The sequence below is a fragment of the Eubalaena glacialis genome, chromosome 8, assembly GCF_028564815.1.
Source record: "Eubalaena glacialis isolate mEubGla1 chromosome 8, mEubGla1.1.hap2.+ XY, whole genome shotgun sequence".
NCBI lineage: Eukaryota > Metazoa > Chordata > Mammalia > Artiodactyla > Balaenidae > Eubalaena > Eubalaena glacialis.
Genome location: NC_083723.1, coordinates 79561623 through 79579044, shown reverse-complemented (window position 1 = coordinate 79579044; position 17422 = coordinate 79561623). Strand labels below are relative to the sequence as shown.

Below are 17422 nucleotides of genomic sequence, written 5' to 3'. Positions count from 1 at the left end.
TATACGTGACAAAACTGAAGTACAGGAAGTCAGGCAACATAACCAATGTTTAGCTAAACAGGGACTCGAATGGAAGCTTCTGTCCCCCAGAATCTCTCCAGCTAAAACTACTGACCCTCATTTTTTATGATAAGCAATAAAAATAATTACAAAAACTTCTTTGTAACTCCAAAAATGTTGGTTAAAAAAATGTTACCTATGATCTAACCTAAAACATATCCAATATAATATTAATATACCATTACATATTACTATGAAAACATAGCACACTTTTTAGTTCTAAAAGAAAAATATTGATATGCAAATAGCAAAGATGAGGCCCTGGGAAAATGAAAAATAATTAGCACCTCTTACCAAACCTAGAAGTATCTTTAAAAAGTTAAAATTGCCATGATAGGGCTTCCCTGGTGGCACAGTGGTTAAGAATCTGCCTGCCATTGCAGGGGACACGGGTTCAAGCCCTGATCTGGGAAGATCCCACATGCCGCAGAGCAACTAAGCCTGTGTGCCACAACTACTGAGCCTGTGTGCCTGGAGCCCGTGCTCCGCAACAAGAGAAGCCACCCCAAAAAGAAGCCCACGCACTGCAACGAAGAGTAGCCCTCGCTCGCCGCCAACTAGAGAAAGCCCACGCACAGCAACAAAGACCCAACAAAGCCAAATAAATAAATAAATAATTTTATAAAAAATAAAATAAAAATTGCCATGATAAAATTATTTCCTTTAATATTAAACAGACATTATGAGCTCAATAAATCTAGTTTATTCAACATTCGGATTTTTATCTCCATATTAGAAATAGTGTAAACTCAAAAAGTGCAACCCATTCGCGGTTTTTAAACTGTTAGCTCCTTAGAAGGAAATGTAAATGATTATTTATGTAATGCTGGGGTGAAGAAAATCTTTCTAAGTATAACATTAATAGAGCTAATATATAAATGTTATCAGCTTCTATATGTCAGAAGGGAAAAAAGCAAAAAAGAGAACTAGAAGAAAATTATTTGTAATATATTCCAAAAATGCATAATACTCTGATATAAATAGATGTTCTAATCAATAAGAAATGGAAAAATTTTAAACCAAAAAAGAAAAAAAAACCCGAAAAAGGAAAAATATGGAGAAAGGCATGAACATGAAATTTCTTTAAAATAAACAGCTATTATACATAGAAAAAATATTCAACTAAAATATTCAAATAAAGAAGGTAAAACAAATACCATTCATCCTCTTTCAAGCTAACAAAGACTGAAAAAAAGTAATGCTCTAATATTTGGATGGTTTAGGAAAACTGGCACATTTACAAACATGTGGGCTCATATAATCTATAAGTGGTAACCATTCTTATCAGATTTTTGAAACAATCATCAACATCTTTTAAAAGCACATGGCTTTTGATCTATCAATTTTATTTTCATGAGTTTCTGATTAAAGGGTATGGACATAGGTTTAGTTTTGCAGGGTTAGTTTTGCAGGGATCCAGTAAAATATTAAGATTATGAAAAATTATTAAAAATCAAATGTCTAAATGGGAATTTATTATAAATAAACTATGATATAGCCTCCACACAATGAAAGTCTATGCAACCATTACTAGCAGCAGTATATGTCATACCCTGTTGATACATTAATTTTTTTGAAAGGCAATTTGAAAATAACTGAAAATTTAAACATTCAACCTGGCAATTGCACTTTGAGGAATTTATTCTACAGATTTACACACATGCTTAGATATCTGTACAAGAATGTTTACTGCCATCATGCTTATAATACCTAAGGGCTGTACACTAAAACTAAAAACAATTGAATACTACACAGCTGTTAAATAAAAGGAGAGATACTACTCAGCTGTTTTTTTTTTTTTTGGCCTCGCGGCTTGCAGGATCTTAGTTCCAGGGATTGAACCCAGGACCCCAGCAGTGGAAGCGTGGAGTCTTAACTACTGGATCACCAGGGAATTCCCTACAAAGCTGTTCTAATGAATGAGGAAGATCTGTATGTGTACTCATACTGCAAGATGTCTAGACGTTCCATAAATTTTTTAAAAGTTTTTGTAACACTATATTCTCATATTTGTTAAAATATAAATATCGTATGTACATTCACAGATTTCTAGTAAAATTAAAAATTCTATAATAATATATCTGGGAAATGATATGGGTTACTTTTACCTTGTACCCTCACATACTACTCGAATTTTTTTATAACTACGATTTTTGTATTGCTTTTATAATCTTTTAAAAAGTTTTAACAACCAGGTGTCACTTTCTCCAGGTATTTCTATACCTATGCTTTCCTCACAGAAGTCTTGCTTAATAAGTAGCATCTTATTAAATAACAAATAAATAATCAAACACGCTTTTCACTTTCCCATTTGCATCTGCTATATTCAATACCCTGAAAAGCAATTTGGGTCTTAATCATTAATTCTAAATATCATGCACATCTGATGTTTTAAGTGTTACATTAACTGTACCTGAGTGTATTTATTAGCAAACTACTAAAAACCAAATAATACTCCATCCATAAAAGTTAATGAATAAATCAAGGTAAATCTAAACAATGTAGTATTACACAGCCATTTTTTAAAAAATTAGGAAGATCTCTATGAACTGCTAGGGAATGATTTTCAGTCTATATTGTTCAATGAAAAAAAAGCAAAGTGAAAAGGAGTATAAATAGCATGGCACTTTTAAGAAAGAAGGGGATAGAGAAGGGTGTGTGCGTGCACACACATACACCAAGCTTATTTTTGCAAAAACAAACATAAGAAGAAAAAACTGGAAACTAATGAAAATGTTTACCTATGGGTACAGGTAAGAAAGGAGTTTTTTAGGGAAGAGTATATTTTTTTGTTTCATTTTGACTTGTGAATGATACAACTATTTTACATATTCAAAAAATAAAATTAAAGGAAAATGTTAGGAGAAAACAAAAAAACTGAACTGTATTACAAATTCATAACACAAATATGTTAAAAAAATTAATTCAAGTAACCTCTGAACATGGTACTCTGTACATCCTTAGTGAAACATATTCTAAGATAAAAGACCTGGAAAAGATCTTATTTAGTAGACATACTGTTGGAAGTGGCATTGATATAATAATTCTGAAACTACTGGTATGTATAGCTGGTTAGAAAACATGAATAGATATAATGTTTTGGAGACAAGGGTTCTCACACTGGGAGAAGAGATACATAAATATGTAATGGAGGAAGATAAGGAAGAACCCTAGGAGATACTGAATTTGAACTGGAGATATCAATATAAATTTAAGACTTAAAATGTCTGTCTATTGAAAGTGCAAAGTAGCAAAAGGATCCAGTTCTTGGCTTCAAAATACCCTTCTCTAATGAAAAAAATCAGGCTCTTTGGAGAAATGGGTAATACCAGATCTGGGGCAGAACCTAAAACTGTAATACACAGTTCTACCACAAAACAAGGAAGTATTCAAAGCATTAGGGGGACATATCAGAAAGACACAAGAGCAGGTTTGAGAAGGTTCCCCCCTAGCTAAATATAGGACAATCTAAGTATGAAAAAGAATAATGATGATGTATAACAGGGGTCCCCAACTCCCGGCCACAGACCATTAGCAGTCCAAGGCCTGTCAGGAACCGGGCCACACAGCAGGAGGTGAGCGGCAGGCAAGCGAGCGAAGCTTCATCTGTATTTACAGTCACTCCCCATCGCTCGCATTACCACCTGAGCTCTGCCTCCTGTCAGATCAGCAGCAGCATTAGCTTCTCATAGGAGCGCGAACCCTACTGTGAACTGCGCATGCGAGGGACCTAGGTTGCGTGCTCCTTATGAGAATCTAATGCCTGAGGTGGAGCTGAGGCGGTGATGGTAGCTCTGGGGAGTGGCTGCAAATACAGATTATCATTAGCAGAGAGGTTTGACTGCACAGACACCACAATAAATCAACTGCTTGCAGACTCATATCAAAACCCTATCAGTGCGTGGCAAGTGACAATGAAGCTGCATCTTACAGAGTAGACTGGACATAAGCAACACACTTCGGGTGTTACTGTCTCCCATCACCCCCAGATGGGACCATCTAGCTGCAAGAAAACAAGCTCAGGGCTCCCACTGATTCTGCATTATGGTGAGCTGTATAATTATTTCATTACATATTACAGTGTAATAATAATAGAAATGAAGTGCACAACAAATGTAATGTGCTTGAATCAGCCCAAAACCATCCCACCCCCACCCCACGGAGGAAAAACTGTCTTCCATGAAACCGGTCCCTGGTGCCAAAAAGGTTGGGGACCGCTGATGTACAATATACTGAACAAAAAAGAATCAGAGTCTATAGTGATATAAAAAACGGGGAGAGGGCAACAGGGAACCACCTCATTATAATAAAAGAATACCTACTAATAAACATAAAAGGAATGACAGAATTTTTTAAATCACCATTTTGCAATCATTAATTTAATAACTGAGGCAGGTAAGGATCATCAAGGGATAAAAAACACTGGGTCAAAGAGTATTGGGGAGTAGGATGTTCACATGATCTCGAAGTATTACCCCACAGATTACTCAATAATCACAAAGAGAGAAAGGCACCAATATATGGAGAGACAACCAGACATAACTTTAAACACATGATTAAACCTAATAATATCAGCAAGAATGGAATTGATATTACATGACTTTTGATGTGATTGCACCAGAATATACAAAACATCATCTACGCCTTTTCTTGCCAAAAATCTTTGACCTGAATCTAGTCATGAGGAAACAGACAAATCTAGATTATGGAATATTCTCTCAGACAAGCCTGAATTCTTAAAAAATATCAATGTCATAAAAGACAAATGGTACAGGGACACTGTTCTAGATCAGAGCAGACCAAGAACACAACAATAATCATTAATGTGTGATCTCTGACTACCGGGGATCAAGCAATTTTAAAGGTTATACAGGGCTTCCCTGGTGGCACAGTGGTTAAGAATCCGCCTGCCAATGCAGGGGACAAGGGTTCAAGCCCTGGTCCGGGAAGATCCCACATGCCGCAGAGCAACTAAGCCCGTGCGCCACAACTACTGAGACTGTGCTCTAGAGCCCACGAGCCACAACTACTGAGCCCGCATGCCACAACTACTGAAGCTCGTGTGCCTAGAGCCCGTGCTCCACAACGAGAGAAGCCACCGCAATGAGAAGCCTGCGCACCGCAACGAAGAGTAGCCCCCTCTCGCCGCAACTAGAGAAAGCCCACACGCAGCAACGGAGACCCAATACAGCCAAAAATAAATAAATAAAATAAATAAATTTATAAAAAAAAAAAAAAGGTTATACAAAAATACATGTAGGGCAATTTGAATGTGGACTAAAACTATATACGAGCATGAATATTATCATATCAATATAAAATTCCTTAGATGTCATAATGGTATTACGGTTATACAGAAGAATGTACTTGTTAATAAGAGAGACATGCTAAAGTATTTAGGGTGAAATGTCATAATGCCTGCAACTGACTTTCAAATGGCTGGGGTGGGGAGGAGAAGGCATATAAATGGGGGAGATAAAGATAGCAAAATATTTAAGGATATATATGTATTCATTTTTCTGTTCTTTCAACTCTTCTGTAAGTTTGAACTTTTTCCAAAAAAGAAGCTGGGGGAGGAAAGATTAAAATTAAAAACGACCATACTGTATACGTTTAATAGAGATAATATTTTACAATCTTCAAATACATTATTGCAGAAGTACTTACCTTAGTTGAGGCTGTAAGCAAGAAAGCCCTTTGTAGATTCTCCTTTTCAGCCAAACAGAACTGCAGTCTGCTAATCTCTTCTTTGAAATGAGTAATCATGTTTTCTTTGTTCCCATCTAAATTCTTTAAAGTCTGGACCTCTGACACAAGCTTGGTATTTTCTATTTCTGTATTCTTCAAATGTACCTGAAACAGTGCTTGAAAATGTCAAGAATATTCTTTCTAACTCTATAACCTAAGTTACTCAAAGTTTAAAATATTACTATTTATCTTTAACCCAAATATGATCCAAGAGAAGGGAAGACTCACTAGACGAGAAGTCAGGAGACCCAAATTCTGCCAAATGACTAGCCAAGTACGTGGGAGCAGAACACAGCTTTTCTGAGTTTTGTTGTTGCTGTTGTGTTAGTTTTCCGAAGAGATTAATTCTAAGGTCTAACACTACCTGATCTCTGAAGTCATTTCCTTTGATGATTTTAAGTTAGTTCTCTTTAAAATTACAAATGAACTTAGTTGTTCTTTTGCGGAAACATTATGTTACAGGCATATTCATATATAAAGGCATGACCAGATTCTGGAAAACTAAAGGAATACATTCAAGAACATCTTAAGCAATTCAATTTTTTGCTTATGAAAAAATACTACGTCATTTACTTCCTGTGTGCCTAAAAATATATTTGTTGATTAATTAACCCAACTATATTGATTTTTCCAGGAACTTTGGCTGCTGTTCATAGCATATATACAAATCAAATTCCATAACTGAAATTATAAAGAGTACAAGTACCTGGTTTCCACTTTAAAGAGTATCTTGCTTTGGTTAAGAGCATCAAAGAGAAATGAATTAACATACTTCTTGCACTTTACTCTTTAAATGTATGGAATGCTGAAGACTAATTCCTGTTCACAAGGATAGAATATAACTCCAGATAATCTAAAGGCATCAGCAGCCAAGACCTTTGCAGCATCACTTTAAAAACACTACCCAATTTTCATAATCATCAGCTCATGAAAGCATTTTTTACCAATCCCTCTAAATTCTGTTAGGCCAGGGATGGGTCACATGATCCAACAGGGGTTACAGGTGAGAGGCAAAGGAAACTATTTGGTTACTCATGAGAACAATTTGAAAGGGAAAGTATGTTTCTGAGATTAACAGTATAGTAGGTCTTATCACACTCGGTAAGTGGAATCTCCTTGCCAAAAAAACACGAAACAAAAATCCCTAGGGAAGTTTTACTTCCAATTTTCGGGATACATGCATATAAATGAAATACTGTTCAGGACACTGGGAGGTTGGGAGAGAGTGTATTCAAATGGAAATTTCAGAGTCACTTTGATCCCAACTGCTAATTCTTACAGAAAACAGGAGATATTAGCACACTGTAAAAGAATAAACCCCCAAGATACCTCGTTCTTTCCCTTCCTCCCTCCCAAGTCTTATGCAAAGGACTCGTCATTCAGGTGTACAACAGAGACACACAAAATCTTTGCAGAAAGTAAGAAAAAAGGAATATAAGGAATAAATAATTTAGAGCAGTAAAAGAAAAATAAATTCTGGATTTACCCTAAAATGTACTTGTCAACCCTCTACAAAACATTGGAAGTACTGTTTCTCAGGATAGAAGAAAGAAAAGAAAGGCAGGATGGAAAGGTGACAGCTTCAGGGAAAAGTTTTCCTCTTTCCAAAATAAGTCATTCTAATTATCATTACACCTCTCAAGCATCAAACCAGGTAAGTAAAGTAAGTAAACGAGGTCCTGGTTTACTTAGGACCTTCCTAAACCCTTCCCGATACTAACTAGTATACCTTCAGAATTCATTTTATTTAACTTATTATTGAATTAAAATGACTGAAAACATAGACATTCTATTTACCTAATTATCTCCCACTGTTCTAACAGGGAAACAACATGGAAAGTACTTAATTATCCACAGAGAAATAATGCCCAGGCCTTTTCCTGGCACAAAACTGAAACATTATCACTGAAATTCATAGTAACATTAAATAAAAAATTATTACAGATGCAAAATCTTCATTTAGTTAAAAAATCCTTTATAACTTTAAAAAACTGCATTTGGAAGTAGTTTGCAAAACAAACAAAAACAAAACAAAGACACTGTATCCAACTGTATCAATTCTTTCTCTAGATATCTGTATTACTTCCTTTTTTCACAAAATCTTGTTCAAAAACCAAACATTATACCTGGGCACTTTTCCTTAAGAGTCAAATCATAAAATCATCCACCAGTGAGTCTTCACTATTTTCCTTCCTATTCTGGGGGAGACACACACACACACACTCACGCTCTGGGGATGGTTGTTCCAAGAAACAGAATGGGTATAACCCATGACATGCAAATGTTCCTATCTATGCTCTGCAATGAGGTGCACAGTGGACTCAAATTTTTTTATTTTAAAGGCAAAAAATTTTAAAGACTAAAAAAAAATTAACCACCCCCCAAAATAAGAAGGAAATTACTGTAGCTTTGTGGTACAGTTTGAAATAAGGGAGCATGACACCTCCAGCTTTGTTCTCCTCAAGATTGTTTTGGCTATTCAGGGTCTGTTGTGTTTCCATACAGATTTTAGACTTATTTGTTCTAGTTCTGTGAAAAACACCATAGATATTTTAATAGGGATGCACTGAATCTGTAGATTGCCTTGGGTAGTATGGTCATTTTAACAACGTATATTCTTCCAATACATAAGCACAGCATATCTTTCCATTTGTTTGTGTCATCTTCAATTTCTTTCATCAATGTCTCATAGTTTTCCCACTACAGGGCTTTTAACGCCTTAGATTTTTTCCTATTTTATTCTTTTTGATTGTAAATGGGATTGTTTTCTTAATTTCTCTTTCCGAGAGTTTGTTGTTAGTATATAGAAATGCAACAGATTTCCGTATATTAATTTTGTACCTTGCAACTTAACCAAACTCATTGAGAAATAGTAGTTTTTTGGTGGCATCTTTAGGATTTTCTGTATATAGTATCATGTCATCTGCAAACAGTGACAGTTCTACTACTTCCTTTCCAATTTGGATTCCTTTTCTTTCTTTTTCTTGTCTGACTGCTGTGACTAGGACTTCCAATACTATGTGGAATAAACGTAGTCAGAGTGGGCATCCTTGTCTTGTTCCCGATCTTAGAGGAAGTGCTTTCAAGCTTTTCACCATTGAGTATGTTAACGATGTTAGCTGTGGGCTTGTCATATATGGCTTTTATTATGTTGAGGTATGTTCTCTCTATACCCACTTGAGGTTTTATCACAAATGAATGCTGAATTTTGTCAAAAGCTTTTTCTGCATCTACTGAGATGATCATATGATCTTTATCCTTCAATTTTTTAATGCAGTATATATCACATTAACTATACTTTGTATACTACAAAGCTACAGTAATCAAAACAGTATGGTACTGCACAAAAACAGACACATAGGACTTCCCTGGTGGTCCAGTAGTTAAGACTCCAGCTTCCACTGCAGGGAGCATGGGTTCGATTCCTGGTCAGGGAAATAAGATCCCGCATGCCTCGAGGCACACCACTCCCCCCCCCGAAAAAAAAAAACTTTGGGACTTCCCTGGTGGTACAGTGGTTAAGAATCCCCCTGCCAATGCAGGGGACACGGGTTCGATCCCTGGTCCGGGAAGATCCCACATGCCGCGGAGCAACTGAGCCCGTGCACCACAACTACTGAGCCTGTGGTCTAGAGCCCGCGTGCCACAACTACTGAAGCCCTCGCACCTAGAGCCTGTGCTCCGCAACAAGAGAAGCCACCGCAATGAGAAGCCCGCACACCGCAACGAAGACCCAAAGCAGCCAAAAATTAAAAAAAAAAAAAAAAAAGACAGACACATAGATCAATGGAACAGAACAGAAAGCCCAGAAATGAACCCACACTTATAAAAGCAATTTATCTATGACAAAGGAGGCAAGAATATTACAACAGGGAAAAGACAACCTCTTCAATAAATGGTATTGGGAAAACTGGACAGCTACATGCAAAATCATCAAACTGAACTACTTTCTCACACCATATATAAACTCAAAATGGATTAAAGACTTAAATGTAAAACCTGAAACCATAAAACTTCTAGAAGAAAACATAGGCAGTATGCTTTTTGACATCAGTCTTAGCAATATTTTTTTGGATGTGTCTCCTCAGGCAAGGGAATCAAAAGCAAAAATAAAACAAATGGGACTACATCAATCTAAAAAGCTTTTGCCCAGCAAAAGAAACTGTCAACAAAATGAAAAGGCCACCTACTGAATGGGAGAAGATATTTGCAAGTGATATATCCAACCAACATGGAGTTAATATCTAAAATATACAAAGAACTCATACGACTCAACATCAAAAACACAAGTCCAATTAAAAAATGGGCAGAGAACTTGAACAGACATTTCTCCAAAGAAGACATACAGATGATCAACAGGCAAATGAAAAGGTGTTCAACATCACTAATCATCAGGAAAATAGAAATCAAATACCACCTCAATGAGATATCACCTCACACCTGTCAGAATGGCTACTATCAAAAAGACAACAAATAACAAGTGTTGGCAAGAATGTGGAGAAAAGGGAACCCCCCTGCACTGTTAGTGGGAATGTAAATTGGTGCAGTCACTATGGAAAACTGTATGGAGGTTCCTCAAAAATTTAAAAATAGGGACTTCCCTGATGGTCCAGTGGTTAAGACTCTGTGCTCACAATGCAGGGGGCACAGGGTCGATCCCTGGTTGGGGAACTAAGATGCCGCACAGTGCGACCTTAAAAAAAAAAAAAAAGTTAAAAATAGAACCATATGATCCAGCAATTCCATTCCTGGGTATTTCTCTGAAGAAAACAAAACACTAATTTGAGAAGCTATAAGCACCCCTGTGTTGCAGCATTACCTACAATAGCCAAGATATGGAAGCAACCTAAGTGCCCATCAATTTTTTTTTAAATTAGAGTATAGTTGCTTTACAATATTGTGTTAGTTTATATTGTACAGCAAAGTGAATCAGCTATATGTATACAATTATCCCCTCTTTTTTGGATTTCCTTCTCATTTAGGTCACCACAGAGCACTGAGTTCCCTGTGCTATACAGTAGGTTCTCATTAGTTATCTATTTTATACATAGTGTCAATAGTGTATATATGTCAATCCCCATCTCCCAATTCATCCCGCCTCGTGCCCATCAATAGATGAATGGATAAAGGAGACGTGGTGTGTACATACATACACATAAACACACACACACACACACACACACACACACACACTGGACTATTACTCAGCCATAAAAAAGAAAAACCTTGCCATCTGCAACAACATGGACAGACCTAGACGGTATTATGCTAAGCGAAATAAGTCAAAGATAAATATATTATTTCACTTACATGTGGAATCTAAAAAACAAAACAAATGAACAAACATAAAAAAGAAACAGAGTCATAGATGAAGAGAACAAACAAGTGGTTGCTGGATTGCAGGGGGAGGATGAGAGAAACAGGTGAGGAAGATTAAGAGGTACAAATTTCCAGTTACAAAATAAAATCAGTCACAGGTATGAAGTGTACAGCATGGGGAATATAGTCAATAATTATGTAATACCTTTGTATAGTGACAGGTGGTAACTAGGCTTACTGTGGTGATCATTTTGAAATGTATAGAAATATCAAATCACTATGCTGTGCACCAGAAACTAAATTCAGTTATGTGTAGGTCAATTAAACTTCGCAAACAAACTCGTGAAAAAAGAGATCAGATTTGTGGTTACCTGAGGCAGAGGGTGGAATTATGAAAGTAATCAAAAGGTACAAACTTCCAGTTCCAAGATAAGTAAGTACTAGGGATGTAATGTACAGCATGATAACTAAAATTAACACTGCCATATGTTATATATTGATATGAAAGTTATTAAGAGAGTAAATCCTTAGAGTTCTCATTACAAGGAAAAAAAATCTTTTAGTTTATATCTATATGAGATGATGAATGTTCACTAAACTTACTGTGGTCATCATTCCATGACATACACAAGTCAAATCATTATACTGTACACTGTAAACTTACACAGTGCTACATGTCAATTATATCTCAACAAAAATGGAAGAAAAAAGAGGTGATCCTCAGAACAGATTTGGAATTTCATACTTGGGTACCCAATGTTGGTATCTAGCTTATCAATGTATATAAATAAATGAATAGTTGTTTTTTAAAGAGAAGGAGGAAAAAACCCACTGGTAATACAATAAATCATATTTTAGTTTCTTAGTGCAAATTGAGACTCTCAAATACTGAATATATGCAGAGTTTTATGTTTTATCTTTAATATATACCATATTATCAATATATAAATGAGTACTGTCCTTTTCTAATCTAATAAAGAGATTGAATCTATCCAAATAATACTGACTTAGCTCAGACTGTTCTTGAAATTCCTCATCTGGAACTTCCTTCAGGAACTGCTATGAGCCACTTAAAATAAGTAAGTCCCAATACGCATCCACAACATTATTGACAACTAAAGCTCAGTACCCTACTTCAGAGTCACTTAAAAAGGAAAGGAGGAAAAACTTCAAAAGGTGAAGATTTGTCAACAGGATCTTTTTTAAAATGACAGTCTCTGAAGATTATTCCAAAAGGCAAACTCCAAAAACATGATCATCACTGAAGTAAATTAATGCTCTCCTTAAGGTTTATATATTCTTAAAAGGGGAAAATAATTAGTTGCACAAATTCTGATAAACAGGTATCTTGTTACCATTACAATTCTTTGACTTATTATACATTACCTGCTAAGTATCTAAAACACCAGCAATTTAATTCCCTGAAAACTAACTTTTAGGGACTATACACAATGAGGTAGCTTTAAAATACACTCCCAAAACCTTTGATTCTCCTCTCTTAAAGAAGTGGAGCCTAATTCCCTTCTCCTGTGTATCAGCTGGAGTGACTTGCTTCTAATTAACAAGATAAAGAAGAAGCATCAGCGTACAACTTGGAGACCAGGTCATAAAATGCACTGACTTCCTCCTTGCTCTCTCTTGTATAGCTCACTCTGAGGGAAGCTGGCTGCCATATTGTGAGAACATTCAAGCAGCCACTGAAGAGGCAACATTCCAAGAAACTGAAGAGCCTCCTGCCAAAAGTCATGTGAGTGAGCCACTTTGACAGCAGATTCTCTAGTTCTAATTGAGCCTTAAGCTAACTGCAGCCCTTGCCAACATCCTGACTGCAACTACACAAGAGACCCTAAGCAAGAATCACTCAGCTAAGCTGCTCCCAAATTCCTGACCACTAAGTTTTAGGGTAACATGTTACACAGCAAAAGGTAACTAATAAAAATGTAAAGAATAAATTACCTTATAAAGTTCCTTCTCATCCTTTTCTGTCTTCAATTGACATTCAAGCTGTTCTCTTTCATATTGTGCCTTTCTGAGTTTGTCCTTTAAACTGAGTTAAAGTCAAATAACATTAACAATAACTTTTAACATAAGTCAAAAACAACTTTCTTAAAACAGTTTTAAAACACGAAGATACTTTTTTAAAGCATCGGGAATACCTGTCTAATTCAGTTTCTTTTTCAATAGCTTTATGTGTGACTGACACAATATCTTCCTCAAGCTGGAGGGCTTTGGATGTAGCATCATTGTATCTCTTCTTAAATTCTTCATTTTCCATTTTTAAACTTTGTGAGACTTCAAAAAGAACCTGAGAAACAATAACAAAATATTCTGAGAAACACAGAAACATAATTAGAAAACAAATTTGTATATCTCTAAGAAATCTATTTATGCTTAAAAGTTTAATCCCACATTTGTCCCCTCCAAAGTTTATAAGACTAAAAACTAAACCTGAAATGGTAACATACATTAAACTTTTCAAATACTAAATTAAACAATTATTAACTTTTTTCCAGGACTTTTCACACACTGTTTGCTGACTTCACAAACTTCTCCACCAGAGGGCAGGCAACTGAAGTGAGGAAAAAATTTAAAAATTAGTCACTTTGCTTTTTACATCTCGCTTTCCAATGTTACCCCAATGACAAAACAGGTTTCATGATACTAAACAAAGTTAACACCAACTTCTTCTAGCATAAATCACTAAGTGCCACTGATAATTATACCAAAGCACTAAGTTAAGATATATGCCTAAAGCCATGTTCCTAAAGCTCCTGTCACTGTGATTCAAGAGGCCGGAACAAATATTTAAAGACACTGAAATGAATATGAAAGAGGTAGTAAATGTGATGAATTTCATTTTAAAATAGAATAGTCTACTTTAAAGATAATTTAAAATTTTTTATCACATCAATTAAGACAATTAAGTAACTTATGAGAATCTGATCAAGCCTCTCCCTAAGCCTGTTTTATAATTTGTAAAATGGAGATAATAAGCCCTTTTCTGCCTCGTTTATAAAATTATGAGAACCAAATGTAACAGTGCATTTGGAGGTTTCCACATACTTACGGGAAACTATATAATCAAAAGAACTGATAAATTAAGACAAACTGTGTTTGTTAAAAAAATAATTTTAAAATTTAAAAATTTTAAAAGTCCCGGGTGGTACTCATGAAAGTACCACCCGGGACTTCCCCGGCGGTCCAGTGGTTAAGACTCCGTGCTTCTGCCTTCCCCGGTGGCGCAGTGGTTAAGAATCCCCCTGCCAATGCAGAGGACACGGGTTCGAGCCCTGGTCTGGGAAGATCCCACATGCCATGGAGCAACTAAGCCCGTTCGCCTCAACTACTGAGCCTGCGCTCTAGAGCCCGTACTCCGCAAGAAGAGAAGCCACCACAATGAGAAGTCCACACACTGCGATGAAGACTAGCCCCCGCTCACTGCAACTAGAGAAAACCAGAGCGCAGCAACGAAGACCCAACGCGGCCATAAATAAATAAAGACTCCGCGCTTCCACTGCAGGGAGCACGGGTTCGATCCCTGGTCAGGGAACTAGGATCCTGCATGCCCTGTGGCACAGCCAAAAAAAAAAAAAACAGTACCACCCATCAACCCAGCAACGAAAACTAAAGAAAATCACCATTCTGCCAATTTAAATGTATCAAATGTTACAAAGTATTTATAAGCCACTTTGATTTTCATAAAGTAACAGCCAAATTTTTTACTTATAGGTAGAATATCACTTTAAATATCTTGCTAGAATATGAAAATTACTAAACTGCATCTACGAACAACATAATTCATTAAGAAGCTTATCACAATAGAGGTCAGATACACTCTATTGGTTTTATTTTTGCTCAAAACAACTGTTTGCCTTACTGAATTTGCAACATAAACCAGACTGTTATGCAAAACTAAATGCTTTTGATTTTAATTCTACACAACACCAGAGAAAGCAGGTGATATTTACTCCCTCTGCCATAATTGTTGTCACTATCCAATGATCCTTTAATATTTGACACATTTTCAGTATTTGTCTTGCTGATTTATAAGGACAGTCAGAGAGGTTTCTAAATAGTTTTTTACTTTTTTTTTTTAATTTTTATTTTTACCAAATGCTCTCTTGGTACTGTGAATAGGCTACAGATTTAATCCAGGTATTTCTTCCTAGGAAAAAGATTAGATTGCCCAGAGGCAAAAACTAGTTTCTGATTCTGCAATTAATGAAGTTCTATAGTAGGTAAATAGCATTCTAAAGAAAATGTATAGGAGAATAACTAGAAAAGATTCATAAGCAACTAAACACAAAACATAAACTAACTGCTTTATCTATGAGTCAGTAAACCCTATAGTGAGTCACAAATTAATTCTAACTATACTTGAGAGTCTCGGAATCTTTTCTTGGTACCTATAAAAGCAACCAATAGCTTCTCAGCATCCAAGCCCACTGCAAAAGGCATGAAAATACTAAAGTGGGGATTATTCTTCAGGCCTGTAGCACTCATGTCTGAGTGAAGGATAACCATCTTCAATGTGTCTAGTTTTCCTTAGCATGAAAATGACATCAAAGCCCTTAGTGTACATACAAATAACTAAGAACCATGTTTTCTTTAAAAAAATAATAATAACATTTTTAAAACAGTAAAATCTACAACACAGTCTTTGAAAAACACTTGAAATTTGGAATAAATATTCATTTGGTCAGTATTTGCAAGCTATGTCAAAAGGGCACCATAATTCTAATATTAAAACAGAGAAAAACTTAAAGAGATGAGTAAGTCAGCTACACTGTGCACCAAGATAAGAACAGTAACAAAAGTGGGGGCAAAAGGAGATTAAGAGATTTGGGCATTTCAGATTCATGCAGCAGACTTCGCCCCCTCCTCCTAAATTGAAGGATCACATCACCATGACCCACTATTACCAACTCCCCCAAGTCATAACCCTCAAATATGAACCAGATAAAAAGACTGTGAATCATCTATGGGGCTAAACATGCACTAAAAATATCTTAACAACACATTTATTCCTATGTTAAATAAAGACAAAATTAACTCTGACTGCAAATGAATATATGTAAAGAAACCAGACAATTATCTAGAAAAAAGTATGATGATATTCTGGATTCAAACATATACAGCAATAAAATTTAGTAAATTAGTACCTGAATACTCTAAATGGCAAATCATTGGCAAAAGGATTATGTCATTTATGGAAATTGGTAATAGATTTTAAAATAAATCTTACTCATTTGAGGTAATCTGGCTTTTCTCAAACACTGTGCTTCTTGAAATCAACTATAATACCAAGCTATGTAGATAGTTATAGAAAATATAAATATATCTTCTCTGGTTCCTAGAAATACACCAAACAAAAATATAACTGACAACAACGTACTATAATAAACTATCTTCATGGCATTAAAATAATGTGCTAAAAGGCAAAATAAATAAATAACAATAATAACTAGGGAATTAACTGTTTCATTAACATTGCTCCCATAAAAACAACCTGTTTAAGTTTCAGTTAGTTTTTTTTTAAATATTTATTTATTTATTTGGTTGCATCGGGTCTTAGTTGCAGCAGGTGGGCTCCTTTGTTGCAGCTCGCCAGCTCCTTAGTTGTGGCATGCGAACTCTTACTTGCAGCACGCATGTGAGACCTAGTTCCCGGAAAAGGGATCGAACCCAGGCCCCCTGCGTTGGGAGCACCGAGTCTAAACCACTGCGCCACCTGGGAAGTCCCTCGGTTACAGTTTTTGTTTGTTTTTTATTTGTAAACTAACCTGATAGAAACCATAACTTACTTTAGCATATTTCAATTTGCAGTACTTTAGGTCTCTGAATTTAAACAACAAATATTCATACAACCTCTTCGGTAATAAACTTCAAATTTATCTTAAGAAAACCTTATACTTTTATTCAAACAACAACGGCAAAAAATTGCACCAAGAACATTTCCATGAAGGGACTTCCCTTGTGGCCCAGTGGGTAAAACTCCGCATTCCCAATGCCGGGAGCCTGGGTTTGATCCCTGGTTGGGGAACTAGATCCCGCATGCATGCTGCAACTAAGAGCATGCATGCCACAACTAAGACCCGGCTCAGCCAAAATAAATAAATTTTTAAAAAAGAAAAAAAAGAAAATTTCCATGGAGAATATTGTCCATATTCCAAGAGAGCAAAGTTTAAATACAATAAAATGTAATAAGAGCCACTTCTACTATCAAAAGTCTGCTATGAGCAAATACACTTAAATTCTACCTTTGTGAAACCATAAACAAAACGAAAAGACAGGA

At 35.8% G+C, this 17422-nt stretch overlaps 1 protein-coding gene across 2 annotated transcripts in view; it reads right to left on the bottom strand.

Moving 5' to 3' along the window:
* Positions 1-17422, bottom strand: part of TAX1BP1 (Tax1 binding protein 1) — a 93106-nt gene that overhangs the window by 37600 nt on the left and 38084 nt on the right. For both annotated transcript variants that reach the window (XM_061198622.1, XM_061198623.1), the window contains exons 6-8: positions 13284-13432; positions 13084-13174; positions 5728-5913 (exon numbers count right to left, since the gene is read on the bottom strand). In XM_061198622.1, the coding sequence (XP_061054605.1) occupies positions 5728-5913; positions 13084-13174; positions 13284-13432 (426 nt within the window). The remainder of the gene's footprint in view (positions 1-5727; positions 5914-13083; positions 13175-13283; positions 13433-17422) is intronic.